Genomic DNA, 19,497 nt, shown 5'->3' with positions numbered 1-19,497 from the left:
CCGTCTACGACCGTACCTTTTCTACTAGCACCGGCGACGCGTCACCCACGGACCGCTGTCGAGCTATTCCACGTCGAAACGGATAGGTGAAAAATTTAGTTTCACCTTGACATCGATTACTGTTAAGTTTATTAACAAAATATTTTATACACGGGTTGAGAAAGCATTTCTTCAGCTTTAAAATGAACCCAAGCCGATGGCATTATCTTTAAAAATGACGGAGATATTACAGTTTAAGTGACGACGCGTCAGCCGATTTTGTTTGAAGTTTCGAAACTTTAATATTAAATATTTCGAAACTATTTGACACAGGCCTTTGAAATTTAGTATACTTTGGTTTTGCAAGGTTGTCGACAAATGCTGAAAATTTAAAGAGAATCAGTGAAACTAAATTTTTCACTTATTCGTTTTGACGTGGAATAGCTCTAATTCTGTTTATTTTTACTGTACTTTTCGCTACGATCGCGACTCGCAATTTTACAGGGGAAGCCGCGAGGGGCGGCGTGGGGTGCGTGGCGACGCCGAAAATTCAGATTCGATATATTTCAAGGGGTAGGTAGCAGCGACGCGGAAAATTTATTTAACGCATTGTGTAAATAACGCGCGCGCGGCGCGGCTCGGCCGAATCGTTGCACGGGCAACTCGTGCATGCACACAGTCCCATCAGAATTGTGAGTATTGATCGTTTCGTACTAAATATATAGTTTGCACTAACCCGTGTCCTAGTGTATTCTAATATGTCGATGAATATGGCGGAATAGTGTCAATCGGACGATGCCGGCGACAAAAGTGGTCGCGTTTCTTCTGCGTGGCGTGCGAGGGGAGCGAAAGGAGGGTCAATGACCCCACGGAAAATCGATCGAGTCGAGATCAGAAAGGACGAGGGTCAACTGGTAGAAATTGCAATCCCGCTAATAACGAAACGCGCGAGACCTTCTCGCCGGGCGATCCAAGTCTCGGCACCGTGATTTTTCCTTCGATGGCCGAAGAGTCGGACGAGTGCGGGCAAAGCGCGGGAAATTAGTTCAGAGGGTTGAAGCGCCGAAGCGCCAGAGCTTCAGTTACGACGGTTTCGTCAATGAAAAACCGTGCGTAAAGAAATGTTTGACGCGGCAGTCAAGTCAACGGAAAACGAACGGAGAAAAAGTTCGATCGAATTTCATTGGCTTCCTACGTAGGAAGCACGAAGCGATTCCTTTCGCCACAATTTGCGTTAGTTTGCTTTCAGATTACAGCGAGGCTGTTCCACAATCAGCATATGGAAGCCGGCAAATACCTGCTGCAATGGATTAGACTTCTTTGACGGCGGAGCCCAATAGAGACCAATTTACGTATTGCGGCGGTCATGGGCTCAACTACGGAGTGAATTACGATTATTCCTTTATGAATGTGATTACCGTGTCCATTAAAGGGCCGCTGTCGATCATGAAACAATGGAATGAATAAAAAGATTGAATAACGCACAAGTGCCTGGCCCATGAATTTCCACGAAATATCCCCCGAAAAATTCGCTTTGAACTGACGCTGACGCGATCGTTCGCGAGCCCGATGCATCCCTGGCGTGGAGGGGGTGCGGCGGGCGCGGGGAGTTTGGCGATCGAAGCCCGGGGATCGAGAAATCTTTTCTGTCGCGCTCGGTGCCCGCGCGTATCAGCTCACCGCGTTTCGCGTCCGCGTATTTTCGGACGATTTTCTCCTCTGTCCGCCGGCGTCGCGCCGCGCGAGTGACAGAAAGGGAGAGAAGAGAGCGTACGGGGGATAAAGAAGGAGAGCCACTCTCTCTTCCTCCGGTACTCTCTATGTACCTCCCCCTTTGCTCCTCCGCTCGCCCCCACGGCAACGCTCGCGCGTCTCTGCGGAACGGGAGGCAACGGACCAGCGTTTAATGTAAATCGCCACGCACGGGCCGCGAGCGCGAGAGGGTCGGGGGGAGAGCGAGAGAGGAAGAGAGAACGTTGGACCGGGGGTTAGTGGGGGTGGCCAGAGGGAGCGAGCGAGGAGAGGGACGAAGAAACATACATATGTATAGGTAAATGTGTACCTACGTCCGCGACTCTCTCTCTTCCTCTCCCTGCCGCTCTCTTTCTGCCCCTCTCCTGCCTCCTCGCCAACCCTCTGACCCCCCGCTCCCTCTCTCTCTCTCTCTCTCTTTCCCCGTTCCTCCCACATCTCTTTCACTGGATACTTCCATCCCGTTCGGTGGTCGGTCGGCTCTCTTTTTCGATCCAGCTCCATCCCTCTCGCGCTGCGAGCACCTTCGATCGCCTTCACTCCCTCTCTCCTCGCGCTCTCTCGCTCCTCGCGACGGCGCTCTTCCTCTCGCGCACGCCAGAGCGATCGCTCTCCGTGGACGCCGGCCACGTTCTTTTTTTCCACCGCTTTTTCCCCCCGGCACGCCCCCGAGCCGTCGAGTGATTTTTATAATCTGCTACTTGTTGCGCGGCGCGGTGGCGGCCCGCCCGGAAAAACCGGAAAATAGAGGAAAACAAAAGCGAGCGGGCCAGGCGGTGCGGAGCTACGTCCAGAGAACGGAACAGGGTGCCGGCCAATGGGGTGGGAGTGCGCCGGGGTGGTCGAGAGGGGGAAAAAAAAGAAAAAGGCACCGCGGGACCAGCCGACGGACGATACACGCGCTCGTGTGCGTGCCTGCCCGCTTCTGTGAGCGCCTCCGTCCCGGGGCGCCCCGATCAAAACCGATTTTCCCTTCATTTTTTACATTCCTGCAATCGCTCCAACGAGATTTTCCCCGTCCCGAAAACATTTCCATCGACAGGAACGATTGGATGGGACTGAAATGAACGTTGCGCTCGCCGAGAGAGTGTAAACGGAGAATTCTAGTATGAAAAGGGACGCGCTAGAGCCTGAAACGTGGAAATTCTCCGCGTGCTAGCGAGAGGGTGAAAAAAAGCGATGGCGGGTGGACGAGACGAGGGACAGAGCGGCCCGCGAGCAGCGAGAAACGGAGAGCCGAGCAAAATGGCTTCCTCCTTTTCAGGAATTATCGCGATGTAGGAAGTCTCCGCGGACGTGGTGGGGGCGGAGGTGGCCGCGGAGCGGCTGTCGGCCGAAAGTTTAAAATAGAATATCTCGCGAGTAACTTTCATCGGTCGTCAAAAAATCATGCAGTGTCGTACCTAGCGGGGGGCACTGCCTCCCACCCACCGCGCGAGCGACCAAGAGGAAAGGGAAGCCGCGGGAAGAAGGCGAGGGAACGCGAGAGTACGAGAAGGAAACGCGACGGGGAGCGCAGCAGCCCTCCTCTCCACACGCCGCGCCGCTCCGCTCGCCGAGCGACTCTAGGATAGGCCACGCGGTTAGCTTCAGAGCTTTTCTTCATCGCGCCCGGCCGATTCCGTACTTGGAATTACTGGAACAGAGTCGAATCAGGTCCCTTCCTAACTTTTGCGATCTCCTTCGATCATTCGCAGGGATGATTGTTTCCCATCGATGGGGATCTAACGCGTCTACTTGTCCCGAAACGCGCAAGCTCGGGTGCTTCCGAGCTATTCCACGTCAAAACGAATAGGTGAAAAATTTAGTTTCACCGATTCTCTTAAAAATTACTGCATTTATCGATAACCTTGCAAAAACAAAGTAGGGTCGTTCGGGGGAATATGCCACAGTTCACTTTGAAACGCGATATCTCGCAAGTATTAGTAGATACAGGGATGAAGGTAAAACCATATGGAAGTGTAACTAATTCTGTGTATTGACTAATAAGTATAGATATGTAACTTTTATAGTTCAATCAGAAACTTACAAATACAACAGTCTTCGAAAGTGGCATATTACCCAAGTGGTGGGTAAATATGCCACAAAGTCTGAGGTAATGTGCTACAAGCTATGAAGTGCGAACTAATCACCCAAATTGCGGAGGATCAACAATATTTTAAACTATTTAAGCTATTAGTAACTAATAACAAATATTTGAACTCAATGAAAAGTAAAATATATTTGAAAAAATAGCTATTTTCTGCAAACTAACCAGTCTCCAATCTCTACGCAGTCTTCATGGACACACTTTTTGTAACAAGTAGTTTTTACTCAGTCACATTTAGATCCTTTTTTATCGTAATAATATAGTTTACATGTTGCACAGTAGTTGTCATTTTCTGAATCAATCGAATCGTCGTAAAAAATATCTACATTCTCAAAATTTGTTTTATATTGTAGAGCGAGTCATCTTTACCATTCGAATGGCTTTCTTTAAACTTTCTTCTGACCATGCAGCACGGTTTGAAGTTCGTACATACTTCTTAGGCATGGTTCTAATACGAAAAGAAACAACTCAATGGCATTAAATAGAAAGAGTTATAAAGATACGAGTTGTGGCATATTATCCCAGCAAACTCAAAAAGCCAAAATCTATTGTCGTCTTAGCAGCTACACTAAATTGAACGAAATTACTGCAAATGTAACGTTCTCTGCGCATAATTTAAAAAATTATTGAGAAGTGGCATATTACCTCGAGTGACCCTATACTGAATGCCAACGGCCTATGTCAAATAGTTGTCAGATTTTTCTCGAGAATACCGAAAACACTGAAAGAAAAATTTGTTTTAACCCATCGTATATAAATACTTTCCTACGCTAGGCTATTTTTTGAAAACGCGTGCGTGCAGACTGACCATGGGATCCGTGCAGTTCCAAGCGCTGTGCACTATCGTAAGTTTAATTTTTTTGTTAACTGTTCTCAAAATCTCTGCACATTTTTGATAAAACCATTTATTAGTTGAAGACTTAACGAATCGAATGGTATTTTAATCAAGCCGGACCGTGGGTGGGAACGACGTCAAATCGCAATTTGAAACATTGACATCGATTACTGTTAAGTTCATTAACAATAAACAAAATATTCTACATACCGTTTGAGAAAGCATTCCTTCAGCTTTAACACGAACCCAATACGGTGGCATTATCTTTAAAAATGACCGAGATATTACAGATTTTGTTTGAATTCTCGAAACTTTAACATTAAATATTTCAAAAACTATTTGACATAGGCCGTTGAAATGCAGTATACTTTGCTTCGACAAATGCTGTAATTTTGAAGAGACTCGATGAAACTAAATTTTTCACCTATTCGTTTTGACGTGGAATAGCTCTTCCGGGGTAGCCGTGAATCTCGCACCGCGGTGGAGGGAAAAGTTCGATTTTCCCTTGATGGAATGATCGAGCAGGAAAGGACGACACCGAGGCGGTACTAAAGAGTACAGCATCCCAGTGGAAAGTTGCGAAATCCCAGGAGACCGCGCGGTCCGCGGAACTTTTCCACGAAGCGAGATCGCGGCAGAGGGGCAACATGTCGCCCGCGCTGTGCACCGTTGCTGGTACAGTTGCACGGAGCCTGCACGAAGCTCTGATTTTCACTCTCCACGCCAATGAATGACGTAGCGAAGATACTCCTCGGCGGCCGCGGCCGCGGCGGTGGCGGGCCGATTCGCTCGCTCATATTCGCTAGAGCTCGCGCTCGCCTAGCCGCGCGCGCGAGTAGAGTACACACGGTCTGATCGTGGGCGCATGCGCAGACGCGGTTGCGCGCCGCGCCGCGACTCCACTCGACTCGCCTCGGCCCTCGTTCTCCTCGGCTCTCCGTGGCTCGCCCTCCCCGCCGCCAAGGTGCATGCATGCATTCTATGCGGCGTGCACCGCATTAGATGCATTTCTAAGTCGCGCCGCAATAAATCGCAGAAATATCGAAGTCGAGAGCCCCGCGCTGGCCCGAAAAGCCTCGAAACCGTGGCCCAGTGACACCCAACGATCGACGGCGACGACCACGACCACGACCCACGACGACGACGACGACGACCACGATCACGATCACGACCACCGCGACGAAGACGCGGTCATCCACCGGGAAGGGAACTAGAACGGATCCGTACAGATAGAGAGGAGCAGAGGAGAGCCTTGGTCTGACTCAACGCCGGGAAACGGAGACACGATCCGCCTAGTCGATTTTCATAGGGATTCGGTAAACTGGTGCGCCAAGAGGAGGCTCTGCTCTCACGCGACGCGACTCTGCTCGCGAGGAGGAGACCCCGAGGACCCCGAAGGCCCCGAGGGAGGAACGCCGCTGTTCCACCGGAGATCGGCTTTCGTGACAGTGTGCGCGCGCGCGTTCCAGCACACGCACGTGCGAACCTGGTGACGTCTTTCGACGCGTATCCCGTAGATCCCTCTCCTGCTCGGCGCGGTTGCAAGGGGTTGTTCGGCCCACGGGGTCGCAGGCGTTTTTCTCCGTCCCGGAGGACAGGTGAAAAATACTCGGAGGCGTCGCAGTGATCGAGTAGCTCGCGGATACGCGCTTGGTCGTCGTCGAATTAGAGACGATGATCCACGGTGATCGTTCACCGGGCAGGAAGTGACAAAGGTTACGCGTTCAGCGAGCCGGCCGCGCGCGACTCGCGTCGTGGACGCGCGTAACCATCCACGGGAAAGGGCTGCCGCGGATGCGAGCAGCGCGTTTCGAAGGAGGAAGAAAAGAATACGACGCACCGAGTCACGTGCGAACCAGTCCCTCCCACTTGCGGGCTCCGTGCCGCGGATTTCAGTGCGCTGAAAATCGTAACGTCGTCGCGATCCACCGCGAGCTCTGCACCCTGGCGAACCGTACTCCCTCCAACGTGACCGCAACGAAATCGAGAAAAATCCGAGCCGCGGGAAAAGTCCAAGATTCTCCTTCTCCTCGAGGAACAGTGGAAAGGGAGAGACTCGTCGGGCGAGTGATAGCGTGCAGCGAATCCGGCGTAGAAAGAGATCGCGGGCCAGCGATTCCCGGGGCCCCGAGAAAACGGAAACAGAGGGAAGCGGGAGTAGCGAGTCGGCGCCCTCTGCGTTGGCGGGCCTTCTACGGCCCTGGTGCACGTTTTCGCCGGCGAGGCGGTCGCGAGGAATCATCCTGGCTGGTGGAAAAGTTCATCAGGGAGCACGTGCGTTTATCCGCGAGGAGCCACGAAGGAGAAGACTCGATTCGGGTGTACACGGGCACGCACAGTGTCGTCGTCAGCGTACCGCCGAGCGGAACCGCGAGCCAGCGAGCGGAGATGAGCGCTGCTCGGCTGTCGAGGCATCTTTGATAGAAAACGGGAGAAAGTGGGAAGAATCAGTGCGGTGCGGCGTCGTTGCCGGTCCTGGAGCGATTGTTCGCACGACTCGCGTCGATAAGAAGAGGCGCGTGCACGCCGAGAGAGGTGCGCTTCCGTGTTCCGTCGTCGACGGGTCGGTCTTTTTCGTCGGTGATTAGTCGCGCGCGCGAGTGAGTGAGGACCGTTCAGTTTCGCGAAACAGTGTCGGATGAACTGGACACACGGACTGCACCAAGTGGAAGAGGATGGTGAGGAGGACGACGACGACCACCACCACCGCCACCATCGCCAACACGAGCACGAGCAAGAGGATGATAAGGAGAGGCTGGTAGAGAGTGGATCGACGGGAGGCGAGTTCGAGTTCAGGTAAAACTGTGCTAGGTACCTTCGAACGACCAGCACTCTGGCTATACGTCTAATAGTGAGCTTCACGCTGCTGTCTCTGAGGCTGAAGGGACCCACTCGCGATCAGGCATCGGACGATTCCTTATCGATGATCGCTGGGTCTCTTCGGCTGAACCTCTTCCGCGCTGGAATCTAACAACTATTAATATTCCTTGCTTGCAGAATTCTGACCGGTACGCTTTAGCCGCAAAACTAACAAACCGAACGCACGCGGATTGGAGGAAAATGGCTGGTGCGGACTAAGCTCGAAAGACCCGCACCGTTCTCCTTCCCACCCGTTTGCTCGGGATTTCCGTGGTAGCTGCTTTCTCCGTTGCTTTGCTGATTAGCACGCTTCGCGCGCATAGCCTGTCGCCCTCTCCCACACGAAAACTAAAGAAGAGAAAAGAAAGAGTCGAATCGCCCTGCACGGAAGATCGTGGAGGTTTGCTCGAAACGGCGACAAAACTATCGAGGATCGACCAACGAAGCGAGCCACGCCAGGCGTTCGCGGAACGATCGATCGAATAGGTGGCGGACGGAAAGGGTGTTGCGCGGAAAGCAGGGAAAGGTGGAGCGGAGCGGGGTGATTAGTTGCAGTGTTTTGGAAAACAATGCGCAGAATTTCGCCGGCGATATATATAATAAAGGACAAATAAAGCGCGTATCGCCGGCGAAGAGCGAAGTCACGCTGTGTGCGTGTGAATAAACAAACGCCAGGGCATATGTATTGTGCATTACCGAATAAAAAGCTGAATAAAACACGACCTGAGGCTTGCATTTCCAAACTCGAAACATTCATTCACCCCTTACACCGCCACGATTCTGCGACCCCTAAACCCTTCGCTCTCCCAGGGTCGGTTACGTTTTCGATAAAATAAAAAAGCCAGAGCGACGAGTGCTCTGTGCTCGCGTTACGATTAAATTTACCTGGCTGGAAGCGCGACATTGTAGCGATTTACGCGTCGCGTATTCGAACCTCCCCTTGCCCCTCGTAAAACCGACCCTCGTATTAAACCCTTAAACAGGTCCAGCCCGGCGACACCGCGAAACGCGTTTGCCACCGGGTGACGAGATAATACACCGCCGAGGGTGCGCGGACCTCGCTGACAATCCAGGGGGTAAGAAATCTCGAAAGAATAAGAAAAGAAGACGAACCAGGAGAAGGAAGGAAATAATTTTCGATAGTTGGCTGCTCGACCCTCGGCTAACCCCCCACCCTCTGGACACAGGGGCATCATGGATGGGCTCGCCCTTCCCTGCTGGGCCCCCGTTCCACCCCCCTTTTTTAAGGCGGCCAGCTGCGGGGTCAGTTTTCGACGGGCGCGCGGCGCAATAAGATGCAACGCTCAAAATTCCTCATCGACCTCGTGTCATCGTGTCTCGCGAGGTGAAAAAATTTCCCTGGTGCGCAGCTATTCCTCGTCAACGGATACATCATCGCCGCCACCACCACCCCCGCAACGGAGCCCCGATGGAGAGAGGAACAGACACCAAAGAGCCGAAGGAGGAGCGCGCGATAGAAGGGAAGGAAAAACAACGGGGCGCGAGAACCACCGCCGGATTGCTTCTGCAGTGATGAACGCGTGATGGATATTAAATGGGTGCACGGTACGCATCGACAGATTAATTCCATTTCCAGCGGGCCCCGCTGCTTTTCACGAGCAAGGTTTTAACAAATACGCGGCCGCGCCTCCAGCCAGACGATCCGAAATATTAAACGTTCGTTTCTTTTTTTTTTCCCCCGCAGTCTCTCTCTCGCTCTCTCGCGTTTTTTCCCCTCTCGTTTTCCACTCGTCGTTTTATCGTTGCTCGTAGTTCCATCAACAAATATTTACCGAACGCGGGCCGCTCCCGCGACAGAGAGACGCGATTCCATTGAAACTTTCGTCCAGCAAGCAGCCGAGTCGAAGCTTTTTTTCCACTCGCGTCCCCCGATCTTCTAATTCTCGCTGCGGATCGGATTAAAACAATAACGCTGGTTCTATCGAATTTGTCGCGCCAATCGCTCCGCGTCCTGTCGAATAATTAATCGTAAATAATGGTGTTTTTCGTGAAAGCTGGGGCGAGCCTCCCCTCGATCCGAAAAACGACGCGGCCGTATCGGCTCGTTTAATTTCGCTAATTTCTTTTCTTCCGTTCGGGCTGCAGCAGGGGCTGCAACCCCTGTGTTTCCTCCGAGGAGAGACAAGCAAGGAGAGGCAGCGACGTTAAAGGGTCCGCGAGACGTTAAAAATCTCAAGGGGGTGCGAGAAGGGTGGGACGAGGGAACGTCGCAAGGATGACGGGCCGGAAAAATAATTACTACCTCCGCGCGCACGAAAGAGTGGCTGAAACCGCGGGAATAACTGTGGGACCGAGATGAAATATTTTGACGGGGGGGAAAAAGCCGGGTCGTCCTTTAAATTCTTTAGCGCTCGAAAGGGAAGAATTAATTGCCAACTGTGAAATCTAGAAAGGGATAGGTTTTTCCTTAAGGGGGTATTCTACCCAAAACTTCAATTTTTTTTTGATTTTCTAATAGTTTAGGGCTTCGAAAATATGTCCATAAAATATTAAGATGAAATTCGTAGAACTCCCAGAGTTATAGGGGCTTAAGGCCGCAGCGTGGCACGTAATCGTTCCCTCGACTCTTGTGTCTAAAGAGGCTATGACTGCCAGCAGAGTAGAGAGAGCTGCCCAACATGATTTTTTTTAAGCTGAGAAAGGATTCCTCTACGGTCCTGGTATAGCAGATTAGGGATAAGTTACAGAAATTAGTCGTTATCTACTGTAACTTTAGTCGTATAGGTCGTAACTGCATGAAAAACTTTAAACGCGTTTTTCTCGAAACAATTTTTTTAAATCGGGCGCACATTTTTCTAGAAAACTACTGGACCAATTGAGCTAAAATTTCACACACATTCAAAGTGAACGTGTACCTACAGCCCGAACTAGAATTATATGAATAGTTTCGATACAACCTCCCCCACACCTTGTTTTAGCTCAAGAAAAGTCGAAAAAATCAAATATAAATTTTTAAACAGCTGCGATTTCGGTAACAATGTCCGGACTTGGTTACATCTAGTTCGGGCGATAACTACGCTCGTATAGTTTAAAAAAATCTGTGGTACTTTCGTTTCAGATGACTAGGACGGCCGCAATTCGTGCGCCCGATGGGGCCGGTTTGCGATGACATGACCTGCGCTTCGGCGTGTAACTTGTACAAATTTCAATATAATGCATTCCAAAAAATTGTGTTGATAGTTCAAACACTACTAAATATGTGTGCAAAACCCCTGCCCTGTAGGTGCGATAGGTTTTCCAGAATTAATTTCCAAATATCGCCTTCTAAAACGAGTGTCTAGACTAGAATACCCCCTTAATTCGACCAAACAATATCTGTTGCTCCCTTCTCGAGTCCAACGACGTGTTATTCTAAGAAGCACATCAAAAAGTCATGCAGCTCGTACTTTAACGAAGGAACTTTGAACCGAACCGAGATGCTGCATCGATCCACGAAAACAATGGCTTTCCAATTTGCGCGAAAGAACGGAAAAACGTTCCCAAAGAATTCCATTATCGTCACGACTGATTGAATCGGCCAATCATCGCCCGGAAATTGGATCTCCTCGTTCCTTTTTAAGCGGCAAAAACTTCCCTCCCGTTTTCTTATCACTGAATTACCCATAAAAGTTCCGAATAACAGCCCTGTCGTCAGAGAGCCACTACCCCTCGGTTCAAGCGAGGCCAATTTCGCCCCGTGTTTCTCGCTGGAAAGTGGAAAAACTCGCTGCTCGCGAGACCTGGAAGAGGAAACTTTACTCAGACTCCGGCGGAATCGGGGGAGGGAAAGAAAGGAAAGATTCGGTGATCCACTCGAGCGTTATTGATTAAAACAATTGAAGAGAGCTGTCTCTGTGACGCGACTTTCGAGAGAAACGCCAAGAACGAGCGACAGAGAGGGGAACAAAGCCCCAGAGGGGGACAGAGCTAGTAAGGGAGGGTGGACCGGCCGGCGGTAAAAGATGGCGTAAAAATGGAGGGTGAAAAATACGAGTGGGATGGGGTCTCTCCGAGTCCCCACCCCCGCCGACGTTCTCCTCTCTCTCGACACTCCTTTTCGGACGTTCCAATGGGGATACGGGCTTCCAGTGGAACATTTCAAAATTTCGCGTCCCCAGGGCGCGGGGTAACTTTTTAAGACGTCTTCCATTAGCGACCACCGTCAGAAAGGGATGCTGCCTGTTGTTCGCTCTCGCGATTTACAAATGGAAATCGCCTTAAGAAGCCGCGTGACTGTTCATCGAGCGAAAGGGTTCGGGGCTGAAAAACTGAGCCGCGTCTGAGCGATAAAAAATTAATATATTCCCGACCGCTTCTCCGACGAGGTGGTTCCTCGAGGTAGCTCAATCGTTGGCACGTTGAATCCGCGGTGCTCTTTGTTCCAACAAATCGCCAGCATCTATTCGTTGGAATATCCCGGGGAAGAGCTATTGCACGTCAAAACGGATAGGTGAAATATTTAGTTTCACCGATTCTCTTCAAAATTACAGCATTGCCGATAACCTTGCAAAAGCAAAGTGTACTAAATTTCAACGGCCTATGTCAAATAGTTTCCGAAATATTTAATCTTAAAGTTTCCGTTTTGGCGTGGAATAGCTCGGAAGCGAGGAATCTGGGAGGATTTCGAAATTTTTTTTTCGGGAATGCAAAATTGTGTCGTCGCTCGGTAGCAGACAATGCGCGAGGGGGGCGCAGCGAGCGTCACTTCGGAAAAGCGGAAGATCTAATTTTACAAATATTCTCACATTCCGAATAATTCAAGGCTGCGGATAGATGGTGGGCGAGGGGGAGCGGAGACAGGGGAGGGCGGCAGCGAGTTAAAACAAACATTTTTGCGCGTGCGAGCTTCGGCCATAAAGCTCTGCCCGGCCAAATGCATCGGCCGGCGGTTGCATAACACTCTAGAATAGCTTCGGAAAATGGTGGACCTTCTCTCGCGGCTAGCTTTTTCTTTTTTAGTCTTCGCCGCTCGGTTCTGCGTCTCAATACCGGGAAATCTCTCTCCCTCCTCTCTCCCTTTACGCAGTTGCACCAGATCCGTCTTCCACACTTTCCAAAGATACAATGAACAGACGCGAAGTGCAGATTTAAATTTAGCGTCACCGCTCGTTAAAAATGGGTAAGTAATTGGACGATAACAAGACGTTAAATACTTCATCTCTAAATTTATCCCTCCCGAAGGATTGGCCCGAAATTAATAACCGCCAATCGTCCTATCTCGCGGACATCCTGTCAGCTTCGAAGTTCCGCGTGCAGCCGAAGGATATGCAGATTATAATATTTCCCATCTAGGGAATCGAAGTGTTAGACGTCTGACAGACGAGTGGTCGAGGTAAACGAGTGCTGTGCTCGAGACGTTCTATCGCGGCGATTTCGATCCGCGATCGTGTGTTGCGCAAACCTGCGACCGTGCAAAAATAGCTCGCGCGAAATGTCGGGTATTTTTTGGAGGGCTCGAGAGAGGGACGTATTAGAAGCGCATCTTCAGCCAAACGCCGGCGCGGCGAGACATTGCGAAACGCGCGTGGGCCACAGGGGCGAAGCGTCTCGTGGAAAAACTTCGACGTGGCCGGATTCGAGGACTCTTCCGTGCCGTCGAACCCTTTCGGAAGCGTCTCGGGCAATTAAAATTATTTATTAAAAGACGCCGGTCCAAGGTAAACAGAGGGAAGACGGGGGTGGGTACGGCCGATGGAGAGGCGCGATCCGATTAAAATCTAATTTTTCACGGATACTCTCTTAATTAAAACATTAAATTGATTGCGGCGTGAGGTCGAGGAGCGGCGAGGGGGTGCACCGTCTTCCCGAGGCGGGACGAAGCATAACGAGAGACAGGCTCGGAGCAAAAGGGAGAAGAGAGACAGCGCAGCGAGGGGGTTGGAGAAGCGGCGAAGAAGACGGGGTCGGAGGTTCGCGCGAAAATAAATGAAAATGAAATCAATTATAAAACTGTTTGAGGAGACTCCGAGGAGCAGCCAGTACTCGATGGACGAATAGATGGATGGATGGACCCGGTGCAGGTCGATCTTGAATTTTCTTAATTAAAAATCTACAGACTTTGCTTTCAATTAAAAACCGAAATGCCGTGGCCCGCGCGCCCCCCGAATCCCCCGGCTATTTCGATGCGACGAGCAAGCATCTTGTCGATCGAATCTACCGATCGTAGTATATTGATGCTCCCGAGCATCCTGGGGAAACTGCTAATTTAGAATAACATCGGGTGGAAGGATGGTTACGCGAAGAAAGGCAAGCCTGCTTGTTGATGCTGGCGGGGGTGAATTTATAGATCGCAAAAGGCTGAGAGATATCGAGTGCACGGATACGGTGGGTCGCCGCGAAACCTCTAATTACGTCACGAATTTTTGAAAGAGCCAGCATTTGAACCGTGAAAGGGGTTGGTTTCCGTGCCTCCTCTGAAACTCGTCAGCCGATCCGAGAGAGAAAGGGAGAAAGGGAGAGTGGCTCTCTAATCTTCGCGAGATTTTCGCGGCACGAGGACGTCGCCTCGATTTATGATCCTCCTAAATCTCGACGGGTCCCTCCCTCGGCCGGGCTCCTTTGTCCCTGGACACTTTTGCACTTTTAAAACTTACTTGGTCGCGGGAATTTCATTATAAGTGTCGCGGCTCTCCCGCCGCACCGCACCGCGGCGATAAGACGACTCGCCAACTTGCCGGAGGCGCGCTCGCCCGCTTTACATCGCGGCCTTTTGAAATATTGCCGTGGATCTCACCGCCGGCACTCCCTCGCCTTCTGTTTCGGCCGCGACTTTTCCGCGACTTAATCAGCGCGACCGTCGCTTTCTAGATAAACAAAGTTAACATGCCGCAAACTCGTCGCCGAAATATCGCCGGCGAACTCGCCACTGTGCGCCTCCCTGGGAAAAACCGAGGGACTAGCGAGCCGCGAGGCGCAATCAGCGCGGCGATTCTTCCGTGCCCGCGATGGAAAAGTTTGCGCTGTCTGGCGGGTTCGCTTGGACGATAAACTGCAGCGAGCGTCAAAGATTGCAAGGGGTCGAGGAAGAAGGGAGCCAGCGGGGCCGAGAAATTAGTCTGCGGGCACTTTTCGCAGATTCGTCAGAGGGGGGTACAATGGGAGTACAATGTCTTAGGTCCTCCGGTTCCCTTTTTTCCCCGGGCTCGCAGCCCTTTTGTTCTCCGGCGAGGACAGAGCGGAGAACTCGGGCACAAAAGGAAGAGGCTGCGAACAATGAGGGGCCAGGGCGACGATGGCGTGACCTCGAGACGAAACGAGGCCAGTCAGCCGCGATTCTGGCCGAAAGCTCGAAAAATCAGCGAGTGACATTTGGTTTGGTGGAACGGCACGGTCCGTGGACGATAACGCAGCTCCCCGTCCGGGCGCGATTCGGTGGGATTACGGCGCATAATCGCGGTGCTTGGACAACGAAGAGTGCAGCTGCTGCTCGCGGAGGTAGCGGGCATATGCCGCCGCGTGGTCGGCGCGCCGGTACTCTTCCGATTATCCACATGCTACGCGTATACCTTCGAGAGAATGGACATCTGGCCTGCCCGCGGTGCTTTGCGGATTATTTGCTCGTTTGTCCCTCTTGCCGCGTGCCCGATACGCGCGGCATCGAAGATCACTCCCAGCACGACACGGAGCCGAAAGTTTAATTGAATCGCTTTTCGAGCGTGGCTAACGCCGACGAGGGCGGAGGTGGAGATTTGTTGGTCTAGGAAGACGGTGGCGTACGTACGCGCCACTGGCTCGTTCTGCGAACTTCAATCCAAGCATATGTATGCACGTAGGTAGGACTTTTTGGGCTTTCGAGATGAGGAAATTGACTCGACCTTTTTCGGAGCTAGCACGTTTCCATAAGAAAGAGGCCCGGCAGTATGACTGTGCTCAACTGTTATCCAATGACGATTTCGAGCAGCAATAATTCTGGTAAATCGTGATTGCTGAGAGCAAGTTCTATCGAGACTGATAAGGAAAGGGGTGATGCAGGGTAGGATAGAGAAGGTTCCGTGGAAAGGAAAAATTTCCTACCCTCTCGGTTAGGGTTTCCTTAAAATTGAAAGTGCGACCAAATTTTTGACGGAAGAAGGTGAAAAAGACGCAGAGTAGAGACACAGCGTTACAAAAAAAAAAAAAACAGAAGAAAAGAAAGCCAAACAAAAGTAAAGCTAAAAAGTAACAGAATATAAAAAATTTTAAATACTAAACGTGATTAAACGCTCTGTATGCGCTGGCTTTAAATACTGAAAGAGATCCATGGAAGAGATCAATCTCGTTCCGAAGCAAATTGGCCAGGTTGCAGATCCTATGTAAGGAGTCCGCATGACCAAAGCTGGAAGTGTAGAAAGGAGGTCTAAATAGTTCGGCATGTCTGGTGGGCCTACTACGGACATTAAAATTAATTAACCCGATTACGCGTAGATTGCACACCATGCCATTGATAATTTTAAACAAAAATGATAGGATGCCCATTAATTTTATTCCTTTTGGTGCGCTAAGTAAGTACGCAAAATTTCGGCACAATCGGATTATTCTGAATCCTGCCTCAAGAAGCTCAAAGTTACGATACACTATAAACTTTCTTTATTTCCGTTTATTTTTTTTTGTCCTTTAGAAAATAATCGTACACTTGGAACAGAGATTCCTGGAAAATAATTATTTTTTAATTTTTAGTGCATTTTCATTTAGTTATTACTACAAATATTTTTTATTTACTAGTTTTTAGTGTTTGTGGATTTACAATTCATTTACATTTACATGTTTATTTCGAAGCTGAATAAAATCGTTTAAAAACAGCTGTTTGCAAGAGCGTAGTTTCGTTCGAAACATCGAGCCTCTTGAGGCAGGGTTTAGAGTTGTTTGATCGAGCCGAAATTTTGCAAACATATTTACCACACCAAAAGGAAATAAATCAGGTTTACCACACCAAAAGGAATTAAATTTAAAAAAAAATAGTCATTATAAGGGACACCCTACCCTCGGTCCCGTTTTCCATCTCCGTTCCAAGATCTCGTAGCAAAAGTGTTGGCTAGGTAGGGACGGAAGAAGTGGTGGAAGAATAGCTGGTAGCTGGAGGGTGGCTCACGGTTGAATCGGCCGCAAATTGCGGCGAAAAAGGTAAAAGTTGGCCGCGTAACTTTCTTCTGCGCGGATGTTGGCCCGTGATTTTTGTTTTCATTTGATTAGCTCCGCTCGGCCTGCCGACATGGCCCCGCCGCGCTGCTCGGCCGGCGGGGGTGGAAAACGGCTGGTTAGCAACGTGGAGGGCGCGCGGAAGTTGGCGAAAGCGCGCCACGAGATTCCGTTATTTTCACAGGCCGGAATCGATAGGGGCCACCCACACGTATTTCACGCGCGCGCGTGCGGGTGTGTGGGTGCGCGTGGCCGTGTGTCGGCACGTTAGGTTGGGTTAGGTTAAGCTCGCGCTTAGCCCGATAGCGCTGCTAGGTCACATCGCACGCTAGGTGTTTACATCGAGGAAGACCACGCGAGGATCCCAGGTACCATGACCTACCGCGAAAAAGGAGTCGCGTGGCCAAAATATTTCTACACCCCCGTCCCGAGTTCCTTCTCTGCCTTCCCGGGCGGCTCTTCCACCGCGCGGCTTTCAGGGATTACTTTCCCATTTAGATTTTATCTGAGTTGGTCGCGCGCCGCTTTTCTTATGTTCCTGTCGGACGGCCTGCTCACCTCCTCGCGGTCCCCTCGCGGCCTCCTCGCGCTTCTCCTTTGTTTTTACTAATTACCCAGGACCAGTCAGCCATCGAGCTTCCCTTCCAGTCCTCCCCCGGCCGTCTTGTCCGCCGATCATTAGGCGGCCGGCCAAAAGGGTGTCCTCGGCGAATTGCTCCTTTTCTCGCTTTTAAATAACGCGGCGAAACTATTGTTCGACCTCGCGGAGCGTGGAGAGACAGAGGACTCGATATTCAATTAATATCCAGGGACGGTTCCTTCGTGCTCCCGTGAAACTGTCCACTCTTCCTCCGCGAATATTTGCCCCCGGTAGGGTTCAACGATTCTCTTCGGCGGCGATCGTTATCCTCGGCGAAGGGTTAAGGAGAACAATCGGACGGACCGCGGTGAAAGGGAAGGTGCGCGAAAGAATTCGGATGGCCCGTCCACCAGCGGGGTCGAATCCGTCGATTCAGGGACAGAGGTCTGCCGCTGCAGCTGGCCCGACAAAAAATCAGCCTCGATTGTTTTATCGTCCCCAGCGGCTCTATCCGCTGGTCAACCGGTCCTTCTGTCCTTATTATGATTATCCTAGCGAAGGGTCGCCCGAGAGGAGGGGCGAACCGTTTCATCATCCCCGTTTCATCCAACTGCGAGGCCAGTTTTCTTTCGCGTCTTGTCGTCACTCGTTTCCCTGACCTAAGTGGTATGACCAAACACTGGCTCGTACTACTTCCACGAGGAAATTCTTCCATCGCATCCTTTTCTTCGAAAAACTCGCGCCGTGGTCGACGACGCGGAGGAACGTCGATGTCGACGACGAAAGAGGCGCGGCGTTTGGGATCTACGGCATGTCACGTTGCCGCTTGTCCGCGTATGCAAATTTAACGGTACCATTGTATCTCCCTGCACCCCCCATCCCTCCGCGCGGTCGACAAAAAGATCCAGGTCAAACTTTCATCCGGTTAGGAATTTTTATTTTTCGACGAACGAAACAACAAAGGGGGAGGGAGTCAGAGCCTGACACGTCGGCCCGAAGGAGAATACCGCGAGGGGTGTTCAGGAGGGGCCACTGTAGGGAGGGAAGCGGCATTCACCTTTTGGGACACGCTCAACGGTCGGGGACAGTGTCGTTCTAAGACAATCGATACAATTACGAGGAACCGCCATTGGCGCTGGGAAGACGACGCTTCAAGGGTCGTCACTCGAGTCCCTCTTTTCTATCGGTGGCCAACCCTCCTCGAGTTTTCCTCTGCGTAGAGACCTCGTCCTTGTCTCTACGCGGCGCAAAAAATGCGGCGAGATGAGACAAGTATCTTTGAGTGGAACAGAATGTCGCGTTATTTCCATGGAAGAAGAGTTTCGAAAAATTCTGCGGCGCAATAATTGACGAGGAAAACATGCAAGGATGCAGTTGCACAACGATTTGCAGGTATGCAGCGCGGGGCAACAGTCGTAATAAGATCTGGTCTATCGATGAAAGGCTCGCGCTACGGAATGCCGCCCGAGAATTTCCAGAGGCGAGGCACGCCGTTCTGGGGGTTGTCGATCAACCCCCGTGGAAACGCGATGGAGCGAGTTGCGGTCACCGCTAGGATTCGAAATACGACGGTGTACGTACTCTGTTACGTCGCGTACGCAACGATGTTATGTTAACCTTATCGTTGGGATGGTGGCGTGGCACGTAGCGTCGCGCTGACACCCCCCGATCGCTATTCGCCACGACGAACCAGCCAAGGCTTTCATAACGCCAACGTGGAGGGTGGAATTCAGAAAAATTGCTGGCAGATTCTGCGACGAGAAAATAATGTTCACACGGGTCCACTGCTCGGAAGCGCAAGTGTACTCGCAGTGGCTTTAAGGGGGAACACCACTGTGACGGCCGGAAAGGTAAGCCATTTTTAAGATTTTTTTTTGAGAATAATTTACAGTTTTCATAGAAAATTTGTATTACCTACCTTTAGTACGCTGTCTTAAGGACTATATAAATAAATAAATAGAAAAACATCCATAAATTTTAATATATATTAATTAATCTTCTAGACACCCCCACGCGAGCTGGTCGAATGTGTAAATATGGAACAGCAGGTCCGAAATCAAATTTGATTTTTTTTTATAAACTATATGAGTGTAGTTTCCGTTGTACGTACCGATTTCTTAAACAAATTATTTTTGTAAAAATGGTGCGGTTTAGAAGAAAAGTTTAAAAAATCCGCAAATAAGGTGGACAGTTTTTCGAGCATGTATCAAAAAATTTGTTTTCGATCAAAGAATCCGTACGTACAACGGAAACTACACTCATATAGTATATAAAAAAAAATGAAATTTG

The 19,497-nt window shown here is 50.6% G+C and overlaps 1 protein-coding gene and 1 long non-coding RNA gene across 5 annotated transcripts in view; both read left to right on the top strand.

The window, feature by feature from the left end:
- The first annotated feature begins 488 nt into the window (after nt 1-488).
- On the top strand, nt 489-1,466 carry LOC143375140 (uncharacterized). Of its 3 annotated transcripts, none has more exons than XR_013086819.1 (3): nt 489-671; nt 762-1,088; nt 1,229-1,466. It is a non-coding gene; the product is annotated as an uncharacterized LOC143375140 (long non-coding RNA). The 3 variants fall into 3 exon arrangements; XR_013086818.1 differs by having other exon boundaries at nt 1,218-1,466; XR_013086820.1 differs by having other exon boundaries at nt 762-1,146.
- Nucleotides 1,467-5,467: 4,001 nt separating this feature from the next.
- Nucleotides 5,468-19,497, top strand: part of LOC143375194 (uncharacterized) — a 29,745-nt gene continuing 15,715 nt past the window's right edge. Inside the window, exons 1-2 of one of the 2 annotated variants that reach the window (XM_076824083.1) lie at nt 5,473-7,451; nt 7,653-8,242. In XM_076824083.1, the coding sequence (XP_076680198.1) occupies nt 7,294-7,451; nt 7,653-7,674 (180 nt within the window). In that variant the 5' untranslated portion in view covers nt 5,473-7,293 and the 3' untranslated portion in view covers nt 7,675-8,242. Of the gene's footprint in view, nt 7,452-7,652; nt 8,243-19,497 lie in introns of those variants that run through there. The other variant, XM_076824082.1, reaches the window with a different exon arrangement.

This window comes from Andrena cerasifolii, chromosome 12 (assembly GCF_050908995.1).
Source record: "Andrena cerasifolii isolate SP2316 chromosome 12, iyAndCera1_principal, whole genome shotgun sequence".
Taxonomy (NCBI): domain Eukaryota; kingdom Metazoa; phylum Arthropoda; class Insecta; order Hymenoptera; family Andrenidae; genus Andrena; species Andrena cerasifolii.
The sequence above is the reverse complement of the archived record's forward strand: the minus strand, read 5'-3'. Positions and strand labels throughout refer to the sequence as shown.